The sequence below is a fragment of the Microcaecilia unicolor genome, unplaced genomic scaffold (assembly GCF_901765095.1).
Source record: "Microcaecilia unicolor unplaced genomic scaffold, aMicUni1.1, whole genome shotgun sequence".
Taxonomy (NCBI): domain Eukaryota; kingdom Metazoa; phylum Chordata; class Amphibia; order Gymnophiona; family Siphonopidae; genus Microcaecilia; species Microcaecilia unicolor.
The window spans coordinates 10,219-29,102 of record NW_021963264.1 but is presented as its reverse complement, the minus strand read 5'-3'; the positions used below and the strand labels follow the sequence as shown (position 1 = coordinate 29,102).

Below are 18,884 nucleotides of genomic sequence, written 5' to 3'. Positions count from 1 at the left end.
ATGAGGAAATTAACCCAACAAAAATTCTTTGAATTTGGAAATAAATCAGGTAGGATGCTGGCTAACCTCCTTCGGAAACGTCAGCAGCTAAACACTATTACTAAAATTAAGGGTCAGGGGGATGTTTTGTACTATCAAGATAAAGATATTCATACACAATTCACCCAATTTTATCAAACGTTGTATAGTGCTGAGGAACAGGTAGATACTACTCTGATTCATGAATTTCTCCAAGGGCTTAACTTACCAACATTGACTAGTGAGGAATGTGCACAATTAGAGGCGCCTTTTCAATTAGATGAGCTCATCCGAGCAATTAAGGGCCTTAAAGGTGGAAAGGCCCCAGGCCTGGACGATTTTTCAGCAAACTTCTACAAAATATTTGTGGGGGAAGTGGGTCCTCTGTTGCAAAGGGTTAGAAATGCTTGCTTTAATGGTCAACAACTTCCAGCGAGTATGCATGAGGCGGGAATATCTGTGCTCTTGAAACCGGGATGGGATCCAGCACTTTGTGGCTCCTACCGCCCAATTTCATTGTTGAATTTAGATATAAAAATCTTGTCTAAAATCTTGGCAGATAGGTTGGGGTGGGTGCTCCCACGTTCGGTACATGCAGATCAATCGGGTTTGTAGTAGGCAGGCAAGTAGCGGATAATATCAGACGTACCCTACACATTATGTGGGAGGCTCAGAGGGGTGGGAACCTGGTGGCTTTTTTGAGTGCTAATGCCGAGAAAGCTTTCAATAGGGTTGAATGGCCATACCTGTGGCAAGTATTACAGTATATGGGGTTGGGTCAGGGATTTTTGGGTTGGTTGGACCGTCTATATCAGGACCCGGTGGCAAGACTTAAGATCAATGGAGGTTATTCCTCTACTATAAAGATTGGGAGGGGTACCTGGCAGGGGTGCCCATTGTCGCCCTTGCTTTTTGCCCTCTATATTGAGCCTCTGGCTCAGAGGGTAAGGTTATTGGAAGATATTAATGGAGTCCAAGTAGGGCAGAGTGAGCATAAGCTGGCTCTTTTTGTGGATGATATTCTATATTATATGAGCCAGTATGGTGCACCTTACGTCCATCTGAAGTGCTTCTTTAAACTGCTACATGACAGTGAATACATCAAGAAATAGTGAAATGTCACTGGTAATGAGCAGGAGCAGCAGGCCTATTTATTGCCACTTGATTATTTGTACAAACTGGCCCTGGTCAAAAACACACTTCCTTTTTTGGCTCAACTGTGCTTTAACTCAAAAGATAAAAACTGAACTATTTTTGTTTTCTTTTTAAAAGATTTGTCAGTGGTGCTCAAATCTTTTCCTGATACATATTAGGCTGACCAGTCAATATGCTCTGCAGGGATGTGCCAGGGAGAGAGCCCCACACATGGTCTCCTTCTCATCACCTAGCAGGGTCTGAGCCAAACAGGCTAAGTTTAAAAGCTTGCGGGTGACACAAGTGAATTGAGGGTCCTCCTCACATTAACGAGGATTTATTCCACAGATGCCGCAAAAATTTTCCAGCTGGAAACAGGCAAAGAGAACTGAATCACTGACGGCAAGTTTACACCTGATTAACTCATGCTGACAAATCAAACTAAGGGGGTCTTTTACTAAAGCTTAGTTCCAGTTATCTGCAGCAGGGCCCGTAGGAATAAAATGGGCCCTGCTGCAGATAACTCAAGCTAAGCTTTAGTAAAAGACCCCCCCAAGCAAAGAAAAAAAAACACTTTTTGAATACTAGCATAGATATGTGCAAAATCATACACATTTCTGTCAAGCAATTAAAAAGTTTAAAGGGAAAAAATAGACTATGTCACCTCTATTTTCTCATAAACTTCTTTAAACATCTCAGGAATGACAAATTGGCGCTCCACTGCTTGAATTTCATCCCTGGTTGGCCAGACATCCTTTAAGAATATAGGTTTGTTTTCTGCATTTCTTCCTATAGAAAAACAACATTTAACAACATTTTTATTCAATTCAGCACTTTTATTCTGCTTTTACCAGAAGCAATCTGGTTCAAGGCAGAATTCAGCAAATACAAAAACCAGTTTAGTTGGTCTGGGAAGAGCAATGGGTCATTTTACAGGAGCTGTCATTAAACCTCATACTAAAAGATGCTTTTTTGATAATCCCTACCTACGGTAGAAAGTCTGGGCCAGGAGCCTTTAGGCTTCTCATAGATGCTGTAGTGGATCAAGTAGATGGATCATTCATAGCAAAGGGATGAACAGACCCCTCAGAATGCTGACAGCATCTTTTAAAACACAGAAGCAAAATTTCTCAGGGAATTCCCTGGCTGGACAGCTAGATCCCAGTTAAGAAATGCAGGCTAGGGGCAAGTAGTTGTGGTTCCAAACAAATGTTCTCCATGCCCTCCGAGCATCTCGGTTTTACGCTGATTTTTCCATGCTAAACTTTGTTACTATATCGGGGAGTAGCATTAGCATGGAAAAATCAAGTGTAAACTGCTGAGCTTACCTGACCTCCTATCTTGTATAAAGCACAGAGAAAATGTACACAGTGCAGCATGGAGATACAGAAGGCTATTTTATAATAGGGAAAGTGAAGTGGCCTAGTGGTTAGAGCACCAGCCTTCACATCCAGAGGTGCCCAGTTCAAATCCCACTGATACTCTTTGTGCTCTTGGGCAAGTCACTTAACCTTCTATTGCCTCATGTACAAAATTAGATTGCGAGTCATCCAGGGACAGGGAAATACCCAGTGTACCTGAATGTAATCCACCTTGAGCTACTACTGAAAAAGGTGTCAGCAAAATCTAAATAAAATAAAAACGTATGTGGTGCCCATTTTATAAGGGCAACCTAAGTGCTATGTGCCTTTATAAAACAGCTTCAGGGAAAGAAGGCATACACACATTTCCACATTTATTGAACAAGCTACCTTAAGTGTCACTTTGAGTTGAATCAGCAGTATACAAATGGAAGTAAATAAAAATATAACAAACATATATTGTTAAATCCTGCTTCCTCTCCCCAGGCAGTTCTGGGGGGACACCAATTTCATGGCATCATCAGCTGATATAAGGCTTTAAAAGCTCTACTGCAAAATGTGTCTGCAGGCATGAGCCTGAAGAGGCATGGCAAAAGAGGAACTCCCCTTCAGAGTGAGGAGAAGGATTTTATATTCAATCTGACCCAGATATGGGAAACAGAAAAATAAAGAGGAGTGGCTCTGGAACAGCAGGTTTCAGTGCTTTGAGAAGTTCAGCGGATCGGTGCGTAAGGCCTGTGAGTCTCTCTCCCCTCCTGAGATCTTGAGTTTAGGTGGAAGGATCCTTCCTTCCCACTCACTGTTATTATTGAAGACATTGGACTTGGACTGAGGCCTCTCTGAAAAGAACCGTTATGTGAATTTTCTAAGGAGATTATTAAAACTGACTGAACAGGATGAGAATTGACTGGTTTGCATGAGAGATTCGACAAGCTGGAAGCCCAAGTGTCTACTATGCAATCAGTGACTGCCTCGAGCAATAAGGATAGAACGAGGCAGGGTTCTCAACACCTAGCCTGTCAAGTTTTCACGATATCCATAAGGAATATGAGGCAAGAAACTATCTCAGACTACACCTCCAAAATTTTAAAAAAAGTGATCTACAAAACTGTCCACTCAGCATAAGAACTGTACAGGAATATATTAGATTCTGCAAAATCCTCAAATCGTTCCTATTCAAACAAACCCTCACAAACAACAACCATATCTCAAACAACTAATTATTACCTGAATTGGTTTTTGCTCTATTTACCATTAACTTTTTCTTTGCTTCATGTACAATTTCTCATTCAAAATAGATTTTCTAAATGTTAAACATCCATAGCTATCCCGGTACGTGGAGGAGTGGCCTAGTGGTTAGGGTGGTGGACTTTGGTCCTGAGGAACTGAGTTCGATTCCCACTTCAGGTACAGGCAGCTCCTTGTGACTCTGGGCAAGTCACTTAACCCTCCATTGCCCCATGTAAGCCGCATTGAGCCTGCCATGAGTGGGAAAGCACGGGGTACAAATGTAACAAAAATAAATTAAAAAATAAAATACTGTATTGTAAAATTGGATTCTTACAACAAATTACTTTCTTATGAATTATTCTTTGTTATGTATTCTATACTGTTTATTGTAAGCCACATTGAACTCAAACTTGTTTGGGATAATGTGGGATACAAATGTCACAAACAAACAAATATTATATAAAAACCTGAGGGACCAGGAGGCTAATTTTCAAAACACTTCTAAGAAGTTCCATAGGTTACTATAACTTTTTAAGTCTAAGTGCTTCGAAAATACACCTCAACATGTGATTCGAGGTCTGGGTTAAGAACCATTGGCCAAATGGAACACAAATAGATAGAATATACAGAGAAATTACATATAGCAAACAATCAAAGAATATCCCTCCGACTCGTTTTGTATTTCTGTTGGAGTTGTTTAAGAAACATCTAATGGACGTATTGATGACAGAGGTTCTGTCTGCTGTTAACAGCCATTATTGGGAGTTAGAATTGGTGTGGACATGGAAGGGGGTTTAGACCACATTGGTTCGATGGACAGTCTAGAATTGTTAGCATTTCTCAAGTCTAACAAATGCAATATTCCAACTCGCATGCCACCTTCCCAGTTCCATTACAACCTAAGCTGCAAAAGGTGGTTATTTTATAATTATTTTTTTGCTAAGAAATATGTGCCTTTTTGTAGCTAGAAGATTAAGATACGAAAAAGTAGTGTGATCAACAAGACACTTCCGAAACACCAGGGAGACGAATGATAAAAAAAAATGATACTTTATTAATAAATAAGACTCATAAATAAGACTCAACACGGAGCTGTGTTTTGGCAAACAATGCCTGCTTCAGGAGTCTATACATTGAAAAAAGATACACAATTTCAATACATAAAAACACTGAACATATTGTAAGAATATAAAAAGTTTATAAAATACATGTACATTAAGAAGCTGATTTTTAAATTATAAACTAATGTAAAAATTATATATACATATACATATATATATATATATATATATATATATATATTTATATTTAAACACAAGATAACATTTTATCATCCAAGACGAGTGTGTATTGCATGAAAATTATATAGGTTGAGTCAATCTATAATGTAAATAGCAAACTTTAAAATACATAAATGAATGTAACCAACAGAGAGAACAAATTGTGACATGTTGAATAGATAAAATCGTCATACTAACCATCAAAAAAAATTTTGTGTTGAGACACATTAATACATGCATGCATGAGTGAGTAAAATTATAGTGCTAACCTGTATATTGTGAAAGCCAATGAATGGAGCTACACAGTCAAAGGAACCAAATCAAGCCTGGAATGGTGAAAGATGGTGAAAGATACAGAATATAAATATATGTAAAAAAAGAAAGATGGCAAAAGGAAGGAAGGAGAGAAATGGTACATACGTTTAAAAAGACTAGTGATTGGTGAATATGCCTAGCACTAACTCGGAATAACAATTGAGACTGAAGAAAAAAAAGAGGGGAGAAGGGTATAAACAAGTAGCAAAGGCAAAAACGGAAATGTGGTGCTGGAAGAGTTTTTTCAGTAACCCATTATACTATTCAGTTATCAACTTCTCAGCACCTACACCCCTGTACTTGCGTTAATGTCACCTCAATATTGTTTTCAGCACTAGATTCCTTATGCCAATGTCATTGTCCTCTTACCACTATACCTCACCCCTAGTTTCATGTCTCTGTCTTTTTATTTTTTAATTCTTTGTCTGTATCATTCTTTCTCCTATAAAACTCACAGAACACTCTTCCAGCACCACATTTCCATTGTTGCCTTTGCTTTTGTTTATACCCTTCTCCCTTCCTTTTTCCTTCTGTATCTTTCACCATTCCAGGCTTGATTTGGTTCCATTGTCTGTGTAGCTCCATTCATTGGCTTTCACAATATACAGGTTAGCACTATAATTTTACTCACTCATGCATGCATGTATTATTTAATGTGTCTCAACACAAAATTTTCTTTGATGGTTAGTATGATGGCTTTATCTATTCAACATGTCACAATTTGTTCTTTCTGTTGGTTACATTCATCTATGTATTTAAAAATTTGCTTTTTTACATTATAGATTGACTCAAACTATACAATAAGCTTCATGCAATACACATTCTATGTGGATGACTATATTTTATTTTATTGTTTTATATATTTACATTAGTTTATAATTTAAAAATGAGCATCTTAATGTACATGTATTTTATAAACTTTTTATATTCTTACAATATGTTCAATGTTTTTATGTATTGAAATTGTATATATTTTTTCAATTTATAGACTCTTGAGGCAGGTGTTGTTCGCCAAAACACGGCTCCGTGTCGAGTCTTATTTATTAATAAAGTATAATTTTTTATCGTTCGTCTCCCTGGTGTTTTGCAAGTGTCGTGCTGATCATCGTACTTTTTTGTTTCTTACTTTTCCTCTCGTAGCGGATCCAGTTTCTCCACTTTTGTAGTTTTTCCCTTGTTTTGTTTTTTGAAACGATAATGTGGCTAGAAGAATAACATTTTTCCCTAATGTAGCCAGACTGCTCAACTGTACAAGGAAGCACGTCTAGAGCTGAAGCCTAGAGTTTTAGCTTTGGGTGCCTCATTTTTCTTTACGTTTCCCTGTAAATGTCTGGTCATTTATGACAGGAACTGTTATGTTTTTCTGTATCTTATTCAGTTACATAATTTTCTCAATGAAGTGGGTGGGAGTTTAAGTGGATCATAAGATACATATTTTAGATAATTTACCTCCTTGTGGAGTTAATCCTTTAGATTCTTGGTTTTCTTTTATATATATTCCTTAGTTGTTCTCCTCTGCTATGATATGGATTACTTGCAGATATTATGGGATCCGGTTTTAGTTTTGCATTCTTATTTTCTTGTCATTGACTTGAATTTGCAATTGTATATATAAATTCAGTAAAACTTCTAATAAAATAAACAAATACAGTAACTCCTTACCCAAAGGTTCTTTCTCAAAGTCAATCCTTACGGTTCCTGCAATAGCATAAGCTATGACCAGCGGTGGCGAGGCCAAGTAATTGGCACGAGTGTTAGGATGTACACGGCCTTCAAAATTCCTATTTCCAGACAATACACCCACTGCTACAAGGTCACCCTGTGTTCATATGAAAAGAAATAACAAGATAAAGGACAAAATACTCAAAAACAAACAAGACCAAATGAAACATTTTCTAAGGAACTGAACATCTTGGAGGTAATTCCATATAGAAGGTGCTAACATTTACGTATATAAATGATTAGAATAATGGAGATTTACATACGTAAATGATTAGAATAATGGGGTGCTTGAGCCATGGTGGACGAAGGTGGCAGCCACTCTGTACTCTCATCTCTAACCTGTCTGGCTGTGCTATCCCTTTCCTCTTGTATACTGGCATCCCTTTCCTTTCTGTACTGATGGATTTGCTGTTTAAATAGTGGAAGGTGGTTTAGCAAACTTAACACACACAAAAGTGTATGAATGTTAAAACTTTTAAGCGATATTCTGTAAATACATGCATATCTGACAGGTGGGCATATACACAGGTGGAGTCTGAGTGAGAATCAAACTTACAAGCATAACTTACAGAACACTGTACTACTAATAATCATTTCTGTAGTGCTACTAGACATATACAGCACTGTACACATTATATGCAGGTACTTTCTCTGTCTCTAGAGTGCTCACAATCTAAGTTTTGTACCTGGGGCAATGGAAGGTTAAGTGACTTGCCTAAGGTCACAAGGAGCTGCAGTGGGAATCAAGCCCAGGTTGCCAGGATCAAAGCCCACTGCGCTAACCATTAAGCCATCTCTGGCACTGAGCCACAAACAATTACACTAGCTCCATAGCTGGTATAAGTGCTCACATCTAAGAGCATAAGCATATATATACCTGGTTAAATTAGTATTCTAGAGGAAAGCAGGCGCCTACTTTCCTTTATAGAATAGGCCTCTATCAGATGCCCTATAGATGCCTATATATTGATGAATTGCTATATAATTTTCCCTCAAAGAGATAGGAGTGAAAGCGTGTAATAAGATAAACTGATTCAAATTAGCCTAGTGAGCGCTACTTCCACATGAACACCAAAAACACATCACTTTTGTACTGTAATTATATCATAAGTGACTTCCTATGACATTTTACAGTTAATGCAAATAGAGAATATTCAAAGCCCCCCCCCCAACTCCCATGTGCAAATATACTACAGCTACAGATCCCAGAGTTCTCTCAGTGAAACTGAAAGTGAGTGAAAATCACAAATTAGCCTGATTCTTGCTACCATGCATTCCGCAGTGAGCTAGCAGAAAGAATACTCATGTTTTACCTTTTCTTAATTTTTCAGATGATTTGCTTCCTTTAATGCAGAAGTATTTTGGACAGAGTACCTTTGCATGTACATCATTATGTATATCAGACCTTTTATCCAAAGGAGATTACAGTAAAAGATGGTGGGGCCAAGATTCAGTGGAACTTATCCAGGTAGAAGCTGCACCTACCTAAATAAATCTTGCTGACTGGGTCATACCCAGATTGGTAGTTACCTGGATAACGTTGCTGAAAATCTGGGCAGTGCTGGGGTGGTCCAGGGGCAGAGTCTGGGCAGAGCTGTAAGTTAGCCAGTTTGGGTAACTATCCAAATAAAGTTAGGACAGCAAAAAGGCTATTCTATCTGGAGTTATCCAGGTACTGGTCAGAATATCACTGGTACCCAGATAAGTAATGTCGGCTGCCAAATACCCATTTATTCACTGCCTGCGCTGAATATCAGGGCATAAAAAGCCCACAACAGCAAGCATTAAAGAAAAAAAATGCCAACTGCCGTGGGCTGAATTTTGCCCCCCCCCCCCCAAGTATTTTTATGTTTAACGATTTTATTGAATCACCACAATACAAAGCTACAATATAGTTTAGTTCAGTTTATTTAGCATTTGCTATTCTACATTCGTTAACTTAGGAGATCAAAGCGGTTTACATAAAAAATTGGGAGAGACTGAAAGGAAACACAATATTCATATAGAAAAGATAAAAGCCAACCACACAAGTTAAATCAGAGAGAGGGAAGGGGGTAGAGGGGGAAGGGAAAGGAGAGAAACAAAAAGGGGAGTAGGATATTCCTATAACGAGATGGTCCAAAGAAGCTCAGCTAGGTGATAGAACACAAAAATCACAACAAGAAGCTAACATGAAAGAAAAGTGTGACAAAAATGCCATTATATTCTCTCCACCAACTATTACTCCTTTCTTGTTTGGTAGGCACACTGTTCCCGTTCCATGTGTGCTTGATACATAGAGCTCCAAGCTCTCAGAGAACGAGTCCATTCTCTTGAGGCTAGAATAACAGACTTGGTGGAGCTGAGGGAGACAGAGCGGTACTTAGAGAAGTCTCGCCTCCAGTCTGGCAGCCCCTGTGCTGCCTTGGAGGAGGGAGGTCTTCTAAAAGGAGAGCATCACCCTGGTGAAGCTGGAAGTAATCCTGTAGCCAGGACCAGCTCACCAGGGGATGCAATATCCTCTCACACTGAGGATGTGTCTCTAGGAGCTTTTGGCCAAGAGGGGGTTAGGACTGCTGTTGTAGTTGGTGATTCGATTATTAGGTATGTAGACAGCTGGGTGGCTGGTAGATGTGAGGATCGTCTAGTCACTTGCCTGCATGGTGCGAAAGTGGTGGACCTCACGCATCACCTAGATAGGATTTTAAATAGTGCTGGGGAGGAACCGGCTGTCTTGGTGCATGTGGGTACCAATGACATAGGAAAATGTGGGAGAGAGGTTCTAGAAGTCAAAATTTAGGCTCTTAGATAGAAAGCTCAAATCCAGAACCTCTAGGGTAGCATTTTCCGAAGTGCTCCCCATTCCACACACAGGGCCCAAGAGACGGGCAGAGCTCCGGAGTCTCAATGCGTGGATGAGGCGATGGTGCAAGGAGGAGGGTTTTAGGTTTGTAAGGAACTGGGCAACATTCTAGGGAAGGGGAGCCTATTCCAGAATGATGGGCTTCACCTTAACCAGGATGGGACCAGGCTGCTGGTATTGACATTTAAAAAGGAGATACAGCAGATTTTAAACTAGAAACTAGGGGAAGGCCGACAGTCATTCAAAAATGCATGGTTCGGAACAAGGTATCTTTCAAAGATACCACCAAAACAGGGAAGATAGGGTATCCTGATAGCAAGTTTGCAATGGAGACCACAGTAGACCAGGAGGCATATTTTCAAAGCACTTTGGGAGGCTAAGTTCCATAGGTTTCTATGGAACTTTGGGAGGCTAAGTGCTTTGAAAATGAGCTTGCAGGTGTCTTAAAAAGCAAACAAAAGATTGCAAATTATCACTCTCAACTGCTAAGCAAACAAACATATTCTGAAATGTCTATATGCGAATGCCAGAAGCCTAGGAAATAAGATGGGAGAGTTAGAATATATTGCACTAAATAAAAAATTAGATATAATAGGCATCTCCTTCCCCTCATTCCCTTTCCTCCTTTCCTGAAGTTACTATTGAGGAAACTACACTTCTCCTTTCTTCCTCAAAATGTACCACCTGTTCCTCTGATCCCATTCCCACCCACCTTCTTAATGCCATCTCTCCTACTCTTATTCCTTTTATCTGTCACATTCTCAACCTCTCACTTTCCACTGCGACTGTCCCTGCTTCCTTTAAACATGCTGTGGTCACACCTCTCCTTAAGAAGCCTTCACTTGACCCTACTTGTCCCTCTAATTACCGACCCATCTCCCTCCTTCCTTTTCTCTCCAAATTACTTGAGCGTGCTGTTCACCGCCGCTGCCTTGATTTTCTCTCCTCACATGCTATTCTTGACCCATTACAATCTGGTTTTCGCCCTCTCCACTCAACTGAAACTGCGCTTACTAAAGTCTCCAATGACCTATTACTGGCTAAATCCAGAGGTCAATATTCCATCCTCATTCTTCTTGATCTTTCCGCTGCTTTTGACACTGTCGATCACAGCATACTTCTCGATACCCTGTCCTCACTTGGATTCCAGGGCTCTGTCCTTTCCTGGTTCTCTTCCTACCTCTCCCTCCGCACCTTTAGTGTTCACTCTGGTGGATCCTCTTCTACTTCTATCCCTCTGCCTGTCGGTGTACCTCAGGGTTCTGTTCTTGGTCCCCTCCTCTTTTCTATCTACACTTCTTCCCTTGGTTCATTAATCTCATCCCATGGCTTTTCCTACCACCTCTATGCTGATGACTCCCAAATCTACCTTTCTACCCCTGATATCTCACCTTGCATCCAAACCAAAGTTTCAGCGTGCTTGTCTGACATTGCTGCCTGGATGTCTCAACGCCACCTGAAATTAAATATGACCAAAACCGAGCTTCTCATTTTCCCCCCCAAACCCACCTCCCCGCTCCCCCCGTTTTCTATTTCTGTTGATGGCTCTCTCATTCTCCCTGTCTCCTCAGCTCGAAACCTTGGGGTCATCTTTGACTCTTCTCTCTCCTTCTCTGCTCATATCCAGCAGACCGCCAAGACCTGTCGTTTCTTTCTTTACAACATCCGTAAAATCCGCCCCTTTCTTTCCGAGCACTCTACCAAAACCCTCATCCACACCCTTGTCACCTCTCGTTTAGACTACTGCAATCTGCTTCTTGCTGGCCTCCCACTTAGTCACCTCTCCCCTCTCCAGTCGGTTCAAAACTCTGCTGCCCGTCTCATCTTCCGCCAGGGTCGCTTTACTCATACTACCCCTCTCCTCAAGACCCTTCACTGGCTCCCTATCCGTTTTCGCATCCTGTTCAAACTTCTTCTACTAACCTATAAATGTATTCACTCTGCTGCTCCCCAGTATCTCTCCACACTCGTCCTTCCCTACACCCCTTCCCGTGCACTCCGCTCCATGGATAAATCCTTCTTATCTGTTCCCTTCTCCACTACTGCCAACTCCAGACTTCGCGCCTTCTATCTCGCTGCACCCTACGCCTGGAATAAACTTCCTGAGCCCCTACGTCTTGCCCCATCCTTGGCCACCTTTAAATCTAGACTGAAAACCCACCTCTTAACATTGCTTTTGACTCGTAACCACTTGTAACCACTCGCCTCCACCTACCCTCCTCTCTTCCTTCCCGTTCACATTAATTTGATTTGATTTGCTTACTTTATTTATTTTTTGTCTATTAGATTGTAAGCTCTTTGAGCAGGGACTGTCTTTCTTCTATGTTTGTACAGCGCTGCGTATGCCTTGTAGCGCTATAGAAATGCTAAATAGTAGTAGTAGTAGTAGTAGTAGTAGTAGCATCTCTGAGACCTGGTGGAAGGAAGATAACCAGTGGAACACCATCATACTGGGGTACAAATTATATCATAGTGATAAGACGGATTGAATTGGTGGAGGGGTAGCATATGTTAAAGAGGGCCTTGAATCAAATAGATTGAAAATTCTGCAGGAAACAAAGCATGTCTTTGAATCCCTATGGATTGAAATTTCATGGGTAAAGGGGAAAAGGATAGTGACAGGAGTGTACTACTGTCCAATTGACCAGGATGAAAAGACAGATGTAGAAATGTTATCAGAAATTAGGAAGGCTAATAAACTGGGCAACACAATAATAGGTGATTTCAACTACCCCTATATTGACTGGTAAAAAAAAATCAGGGCATGCTAGGGAGGTAAAATTCCTTGACGAAATCAAGGACTACTTTGTGGAGCAGCTGGTACAGGATCCAACAAGAGAAGGAAAATTCTAGACCTAGTCCTTAGTGGAGCGCATGAACTGGTGCAGGAGGTATAGGTGCTGGGGCCGCTTGATAACAGTGATCATAATACGATCTGATTTGATATCAGCTTTGGAATTAAGTACACATAGGAAATCCAATACGTTAGCATTTAACTTTCAAAAAGGAGACTATGATAAAATGAGAAGAACGGTAAAAAACCCCAAAACTTAGAGGCGCAGATGCGAGGCTCAAAAATTTACATCAGGTGTGGATGCTGTTCAGAAATGGTGCACAAGAAGTAGAGGCTGACCACAGACTAGACCAACTCGGTAGATGATGTTCAAAAATACCATCCTGGAAGCCCAGGCCAAATATATTCCGTGTATTAAGAAAGGAGGAAGGAAGACCAAACGACAACCAGCATGGTTAAAAATTGAGGTGAAGGAAGCTATTAGAGCTAAAAGAAAATCCTTCAGAAAATGAAAGAAGGATCCGACTGAAAATAATAAGAAACAGCATAAGGAATGGCAAGTCAAATGCAAAGTGATGATAGGAAGGCAAAGAGGGACTTTGAAAAAAAAAGACTGCATTGGAGGCAAAAACATAGTAAAAATTTAAGTATATTAGAAGCAAGAAGTCGGAGGGTATCAGGTGACGCTGTGATTGGGAGAGGACGTTAGTTCTTCTCCGGCAACGCCACCCAGGAAACCCTGATATCGTTGTTAAGTAGATGACCCAAAATTGGCTGCAAGGCATATAAGGCTTGGGACGGCATGGAAGTAAATATCAGTGCTTTATCTTTGGAACGGGATGTCGAAACCTTTGAGAAAAGGGAGAGAAACCACGCGGCTCCCAGAAGACAAAATGGCGGCGCCTTCGAGTCCTGCAGGCCCCTCGCTGGGCTCAGTCTGGATTTCAGAGGTGGCAGCAGAGGTGATAAACCATATGGAACTGCTATTAGACAAACAGACATGCTAGGAAAGGTCCAAGACACACTGATCGGGGGGGGAGGGGGGGAGCGGGGTAAGAAAGAAAGAAACCATCGAATGTGAAAGAAATGAGCCAGTTATCTCTGCGATCGGGGTGTTTTAGCCCAAGCTGGAAAGGGCTAAAACATCCCGATCATCGGAGGTGAGGTGTGACTGCGCGAGGTTCATGTATTCCCGGGGGCAGGAAGAGCAGCAGCATGGCAGCATCCGAGCTTTATACAAAGGGATAACACAGCGGTGCAGCACACTGTTTCCAGCAAATGTATAGAATTCTACAACACAGTTGCACGTTATCTGCTTTGTGACCCCTGACGCAGGCGCTGCTCGCTGAAACATGGACCGTGTTGGGTCCATTCAAGGATTGTTTTCAACAAAATATATGATTAAAGGTGTTACCCCTTTTTTTGAAGGCCCCTGGTACTTTTTGTTTTCTTCTTTGGAGAGATAATGGTGCCAGAAAAGATATTCAAAAGCTGACGAGTCAGAAAAACTCTGAATGAAATCTCTATAAACCTGGAAGATGTAATGGTGCAATTTGACAAATTGAAGAGTAGCAAACCACCTGTACTGGACGAAATTCATCCCAGAGTACTGATAGAATTGAAAAATAAACTTGCAAAACTATTAATAATATATAATTTATCTTTAAAATCAAGCATGATTGGAGGGTGGCCAATGTAACACTGCTTTTTTAAAAAGGCTCTCTAAGCTGATCCGTGAAATTACAGACCAGTGAGCCCGACGTCAGTGCTGGGCAAAATGGTAGAGACCATTATAAAGAATAAAATTGCAGAGCATATTGAAAATCATGGGTTAATGAGAGAAAGCCAACATAGATTTAGCGACAGGAAATTTTGCCTCACCAATCTATTACTACTGAAAAAGGTGTGAGCAAAATCCAAATAAATAAATAAATAAATAAATATCACATTTCCTTGAAGGGGTGAACAAACATGTGGCTAAAGGTGAGCCGGTCAATATTGTGTATCTGAATTTTCAAAAGGCATTTGACAAAGTACCTCATGAAAGACTCCAGAGGAAACTGGAGAGTCATGGGATAGGAGGCAGTGTACTATTGTGGATTAAAAACTGGTTAAAAGATAGAAAACAGAGAGTAGGGTTAAATGGTCAGTATTCTCAATGGAGAAGGTTAGATAGTGGGGTTCTCCAGGGGTCTGTGCTGGGACCGCTGCTTTTTAACATATTTATAAATGATTTAGAGATGGTAATAACTAGTGAGGTAATTAAATTTGTTGACGACACGTGGAGGGGCATAATCGAAAGGGACGTCCAAGTTTTGTTGAGGACAACCTCGCAAAACATCCCGATGGAGGGGCGGGGAAACCCATATTATCCAAACAAGATGGACGTCTATCTTTCGTTTCAATAATACGGTCAGGGACATCCAAATCTTGAACTTTAGATCGTCCCTAGAGATGATCGTCCCTAGACTTGGTCGTTTCTGATTTTCAGTGATAATGGAAACCAAGGACATCCATCTCAGAAACGACCAAATGCAAGCCCTTTGGTCGTGGGAGGAGCCAGCATTTCTAGTGCACTGGTCCCCCTGACATGCCAGGACACCAACCGGGCACCCTAGGGGGCACTGCAGTGGACTTCAGAAATTGCTCCCAGGTACATAGCTCCCTTACTTTGTGTGCTGAGCCCCCCAAAACCCACTACCCACAACTGTACACCACTACCATAGCTCTTACGGGTGAAGGGGGGCACCTAGATGTGGGCACAGTGGGTTTCTGGTGGGTTTTGGAGGGCTCACTGTTTCCTTCACAAACATAACAGGTAGAGGGGGGATGGGTCTGGGTTCGCCTGTCTGAAGTGCACTGCACCCACTAAAACTGCTCCAGGGACCTGTATACTGCTGTCACGGACCTGAGTATGACATCTGAGGCTGGCAAAAAATATTTTGAAAGATATTTTTTGAGGGTGGGAGGGGGTTAGTGACCACTGGGGGAGTAAGGGGAGGTCATCTGGTCATTTCGGGCACCTTTTTGTGCCTTGGTCGTAAGAAAAACACGACCAGGTAAAATCAATCAAGTGCTCATCAGGGAAGCCCTTTTTTTCCATTATGGGTCGAGGACGTCCATGTGTTAGGCACGCCTCCGATATACCCCCTTGAACTTTGGCCGTCCCTGCGACGGAAAGCAGGTGGGGATGTCCAAAATTGGCTTTCAATTATACCGATTTGGACAACCCTGTGAGAAGGATGCCCATCTTCCAATTTATGTTGAAAGATGGGGATCCCTCTCTTTCGAAAATCAGCCCAAAAGTCATTCAAAGTTGTTAAATCACAAGAGGATTGTGAAAAATTGCAAGAGGACCTTACAAGACTGGGCGTCTAAATGGCAGATGACACTTAATGTGAGGAACTGCAAAGCGATGCATGTGGGAAAGAGGAACCCAAACTATAGCTACGTAATGCAAGGCTCCACATTAGGAGTCACCAACTAGGAAAGGGATCTATGTGTTTATGTTGATGACACATTGAAACCCTCTGCTCAGTGTGAAGAGGCGGCTAAGAAAGCAAATACAATGTTAGGTATTATTAGGAAAGGAATGGAAAACAAAAATGAGGATGTTGTGATGCCTTTGTATCGCTCCATGATCCGACTGCACCTTGAATTTTGTGCGCAATTTTGGTCACTGCATCTAAAAAAAGATATAGTGGAATTAGAAAAGGTACAGAGAAGGGCGACAAAAATTATAAAGGAATAGGACGACTTCCCTTTGAGGAAAGGCTAAAGCAGCTAGGGCTCTTCAACTTGGAGAAAAGATGGCTGAGGTGAGATAATGAGTGGAGTGAATGGGTAGACGTGAATCGATTGTTTACTGTTTCCAAAAATACTAGGATTAGGGGGCATGCAATAAAGCTACAAAGTAGTAAATTTAAAATGAATCTCAGAACATATTTCTTCACTCAACATGTAATTAAACTCTGGAATTTGCTGCCAGAGAATGTAGTTAAAAGAAGGTAGCTTAGCGAAGATAAGCAGCATAAAATGTATTGTACTATTTTGGGATCTTGCCAGGTACTTGTAACCTGGATTGTCCACTGTTGGAAACAGGATGCTGGGCTTGATAGACCTTCGGTCTGTCCCTGAATGGCAATAATTACATTCTTGTGTTCTTAAAGATGATACGTTTATTATAGACTTCACTGTGTTAGCACTGTTTACTTTGGTGCATTTTTGTTCACACAATTGCGTCCGATGATGGTGTGAAGCTTCAGCTGTTATGTGAACTTTGTTCCACTCAGTTGTATATCTCAGAAGAGCAATGTCTCTATATCTCAGTTTGAAATTTTACACTAAGGACTCAACCATTCTATATTATATTATATTCTCTTATCAATATGTAATTCTCTCTTTTACCAGTTTTTCATTCTTTAGCAAAAAGCTATATACTGAAAGAGTATTTTAATGTTTAGACTAATTGATTGTTAGCACCCAATTAATGGTGCTAATTAGCTCACTAAATTGTGCACACACAGTTTTGAGCACCATATATAGAACACAGGGGACAGTGTATGGAAGGGCCATGGGCATTCACTGAAGATATGTGCAGTATTATAGAATTTGGGGGATAAGTGCTTAACTTCTGCGCCAGGATTTACACCAGGTTTCCGCTGGTGTAAATCCTCGTGCCCAAAAGTTTGAATGGAAATCGGCTATAAGCACTATTCTATAAATGGTGCCCAACTCAGAGTTGGATATAACAAAAGAGAGGGAACGAAGTACAAACTAAAGTACAAAGCACCAAGGCACTTTCACTTTCTGTATCCAAATGGATGGTCATCCATTTGGATACAGAAAGTGAAAGTGCCTTGGTGCTTTGTAGCTTTTACTATATGAGACGTGGGGTAAGGAATAATATATTGTAGAGGAATATATTCGAGTTATTCCCCAAGTTTTCCACGTCATCACTGTGACCCCTGACGCAGGTGCTAGTCACCGAAACACGGCCCGTGTCGGGTGTTTTTGTCAAGGCTCATTCATTAAAGAACTGTGTTCCATTTTTAAAGGCCCATGGTGCTGTTTTTTTTGTTTGCCCAACTCAGAGTGACATTTTTTTAGCGCCCAAATTTGGGCACCATTTACTGAATCTAATCTATATTGTATGCATAGCCATTTGTCCCTGCTCTTGAGCAGGCATTCTCTATGCGTCAATCTAGGCAGAATTTCTGCTAGTATTTTATGAAGACACATAAGTGCCTGTGTGTCTTTAGAAAATTGCACCAAAATGGGAACCTTCTTGCCCTCAAAACCTAGGTGGCCTTTTATAAAATTACCCTCTAAGGCCCAAGGGGATCTTAAGACTGAGAGGACCAGAGGCTAAGACTTATGAAAGGGGGAGTTAGTTCTATACACTTGGAATTCACTTCAGAGTTAACCTCAAGTGTCTGGAAAGACATGGAGTTTGTCCTGCGTCTGAGGAGGACTGTCAAATAGGCAGAAAGTCTGTAAAACTGCTGCCTGCAAGAGATTTAGCAGGAGCTCATTTTCAGTGGTCAAATGATTCCTACTCCTCTACTGAAGACAGAAAGATTCTGGCTCAAACTTTACAGGTACTTGGATAGAGAAAACTCCAGGCAGATCTGTCTCCAAAGTGAACCTCTGCAAGGGAGTGGAAGATGATAACACCCTCCCCCCTCTTCCCCTGCCTACCTCACCCACTCAGAAAAGGATCTAGGAGCACGAACTGTTTAATGGCCCCTGATTCTCCCCAAGAGATCCTGTGTGTCTTGCTGGAGAGTAAGGGCAGTATCCTTTTACCCTAAGACCTCTTATAGCATACCTGGGTAATGGCTTCCACGACAGCATCTGGTAGTGGTCCACTGTTACCAATGCAGGTCATACAGCCATAACCTACCACATCAAACCTGCAGACAAAGGGCATATGAGTTGAAACTGCTATCGATGAAGACTTCTAAGGTAAAATTATGTATAATCATACCTGATAATTTTCTTTCCATTAATCATAGCTGATCAATCCATAGACTGGTGGGTTGTGTCCATCTACCAGCAGGTGGAGATAGAGAGCAAACTTTTGCCTCCCTATATGTGGTCATGTGCTGCCGGAAACTCCTCAGTATGTCGATATCAAAGCCCCATCCGCAGGACTCAGCACTTAGAGAATTACACCCACGAAGGGA

General features: G+C 41.1%; 1 protein-coding gene across 1 annotated transcript in view; it reads right to left on the bottom strand.

Annotated features, from left to right (window-relative positions):
• Positions 1-18,658, bottom strand: part of LOC115459123 (cytoplasmic aconitate hydratase-like) — a gene marked incomplete at its 5' end in the record, with an annotated part of 87,054 nt that extends 68,396 nt beyond the window's left edge. Inside the window, 3 exons of the mRNA XM_030188993.1 lie at positions 1,817-1,941; positions 7,001-7,157; positions 18,527-18,658. Of these exons, the coding sequence (XP_030044853.1) occupies positions 1,817-1,941; positions 7,001-7,157; positions 18,527-18,658 (414 nt within the window). The remainder of the gene's footprint in view (positions 1-1,816; positions 1,942-7,000; positions 7,158-18,526) is intronic.
• Positions 18,659-18,884: the final 226 nt, after the last annotated feature.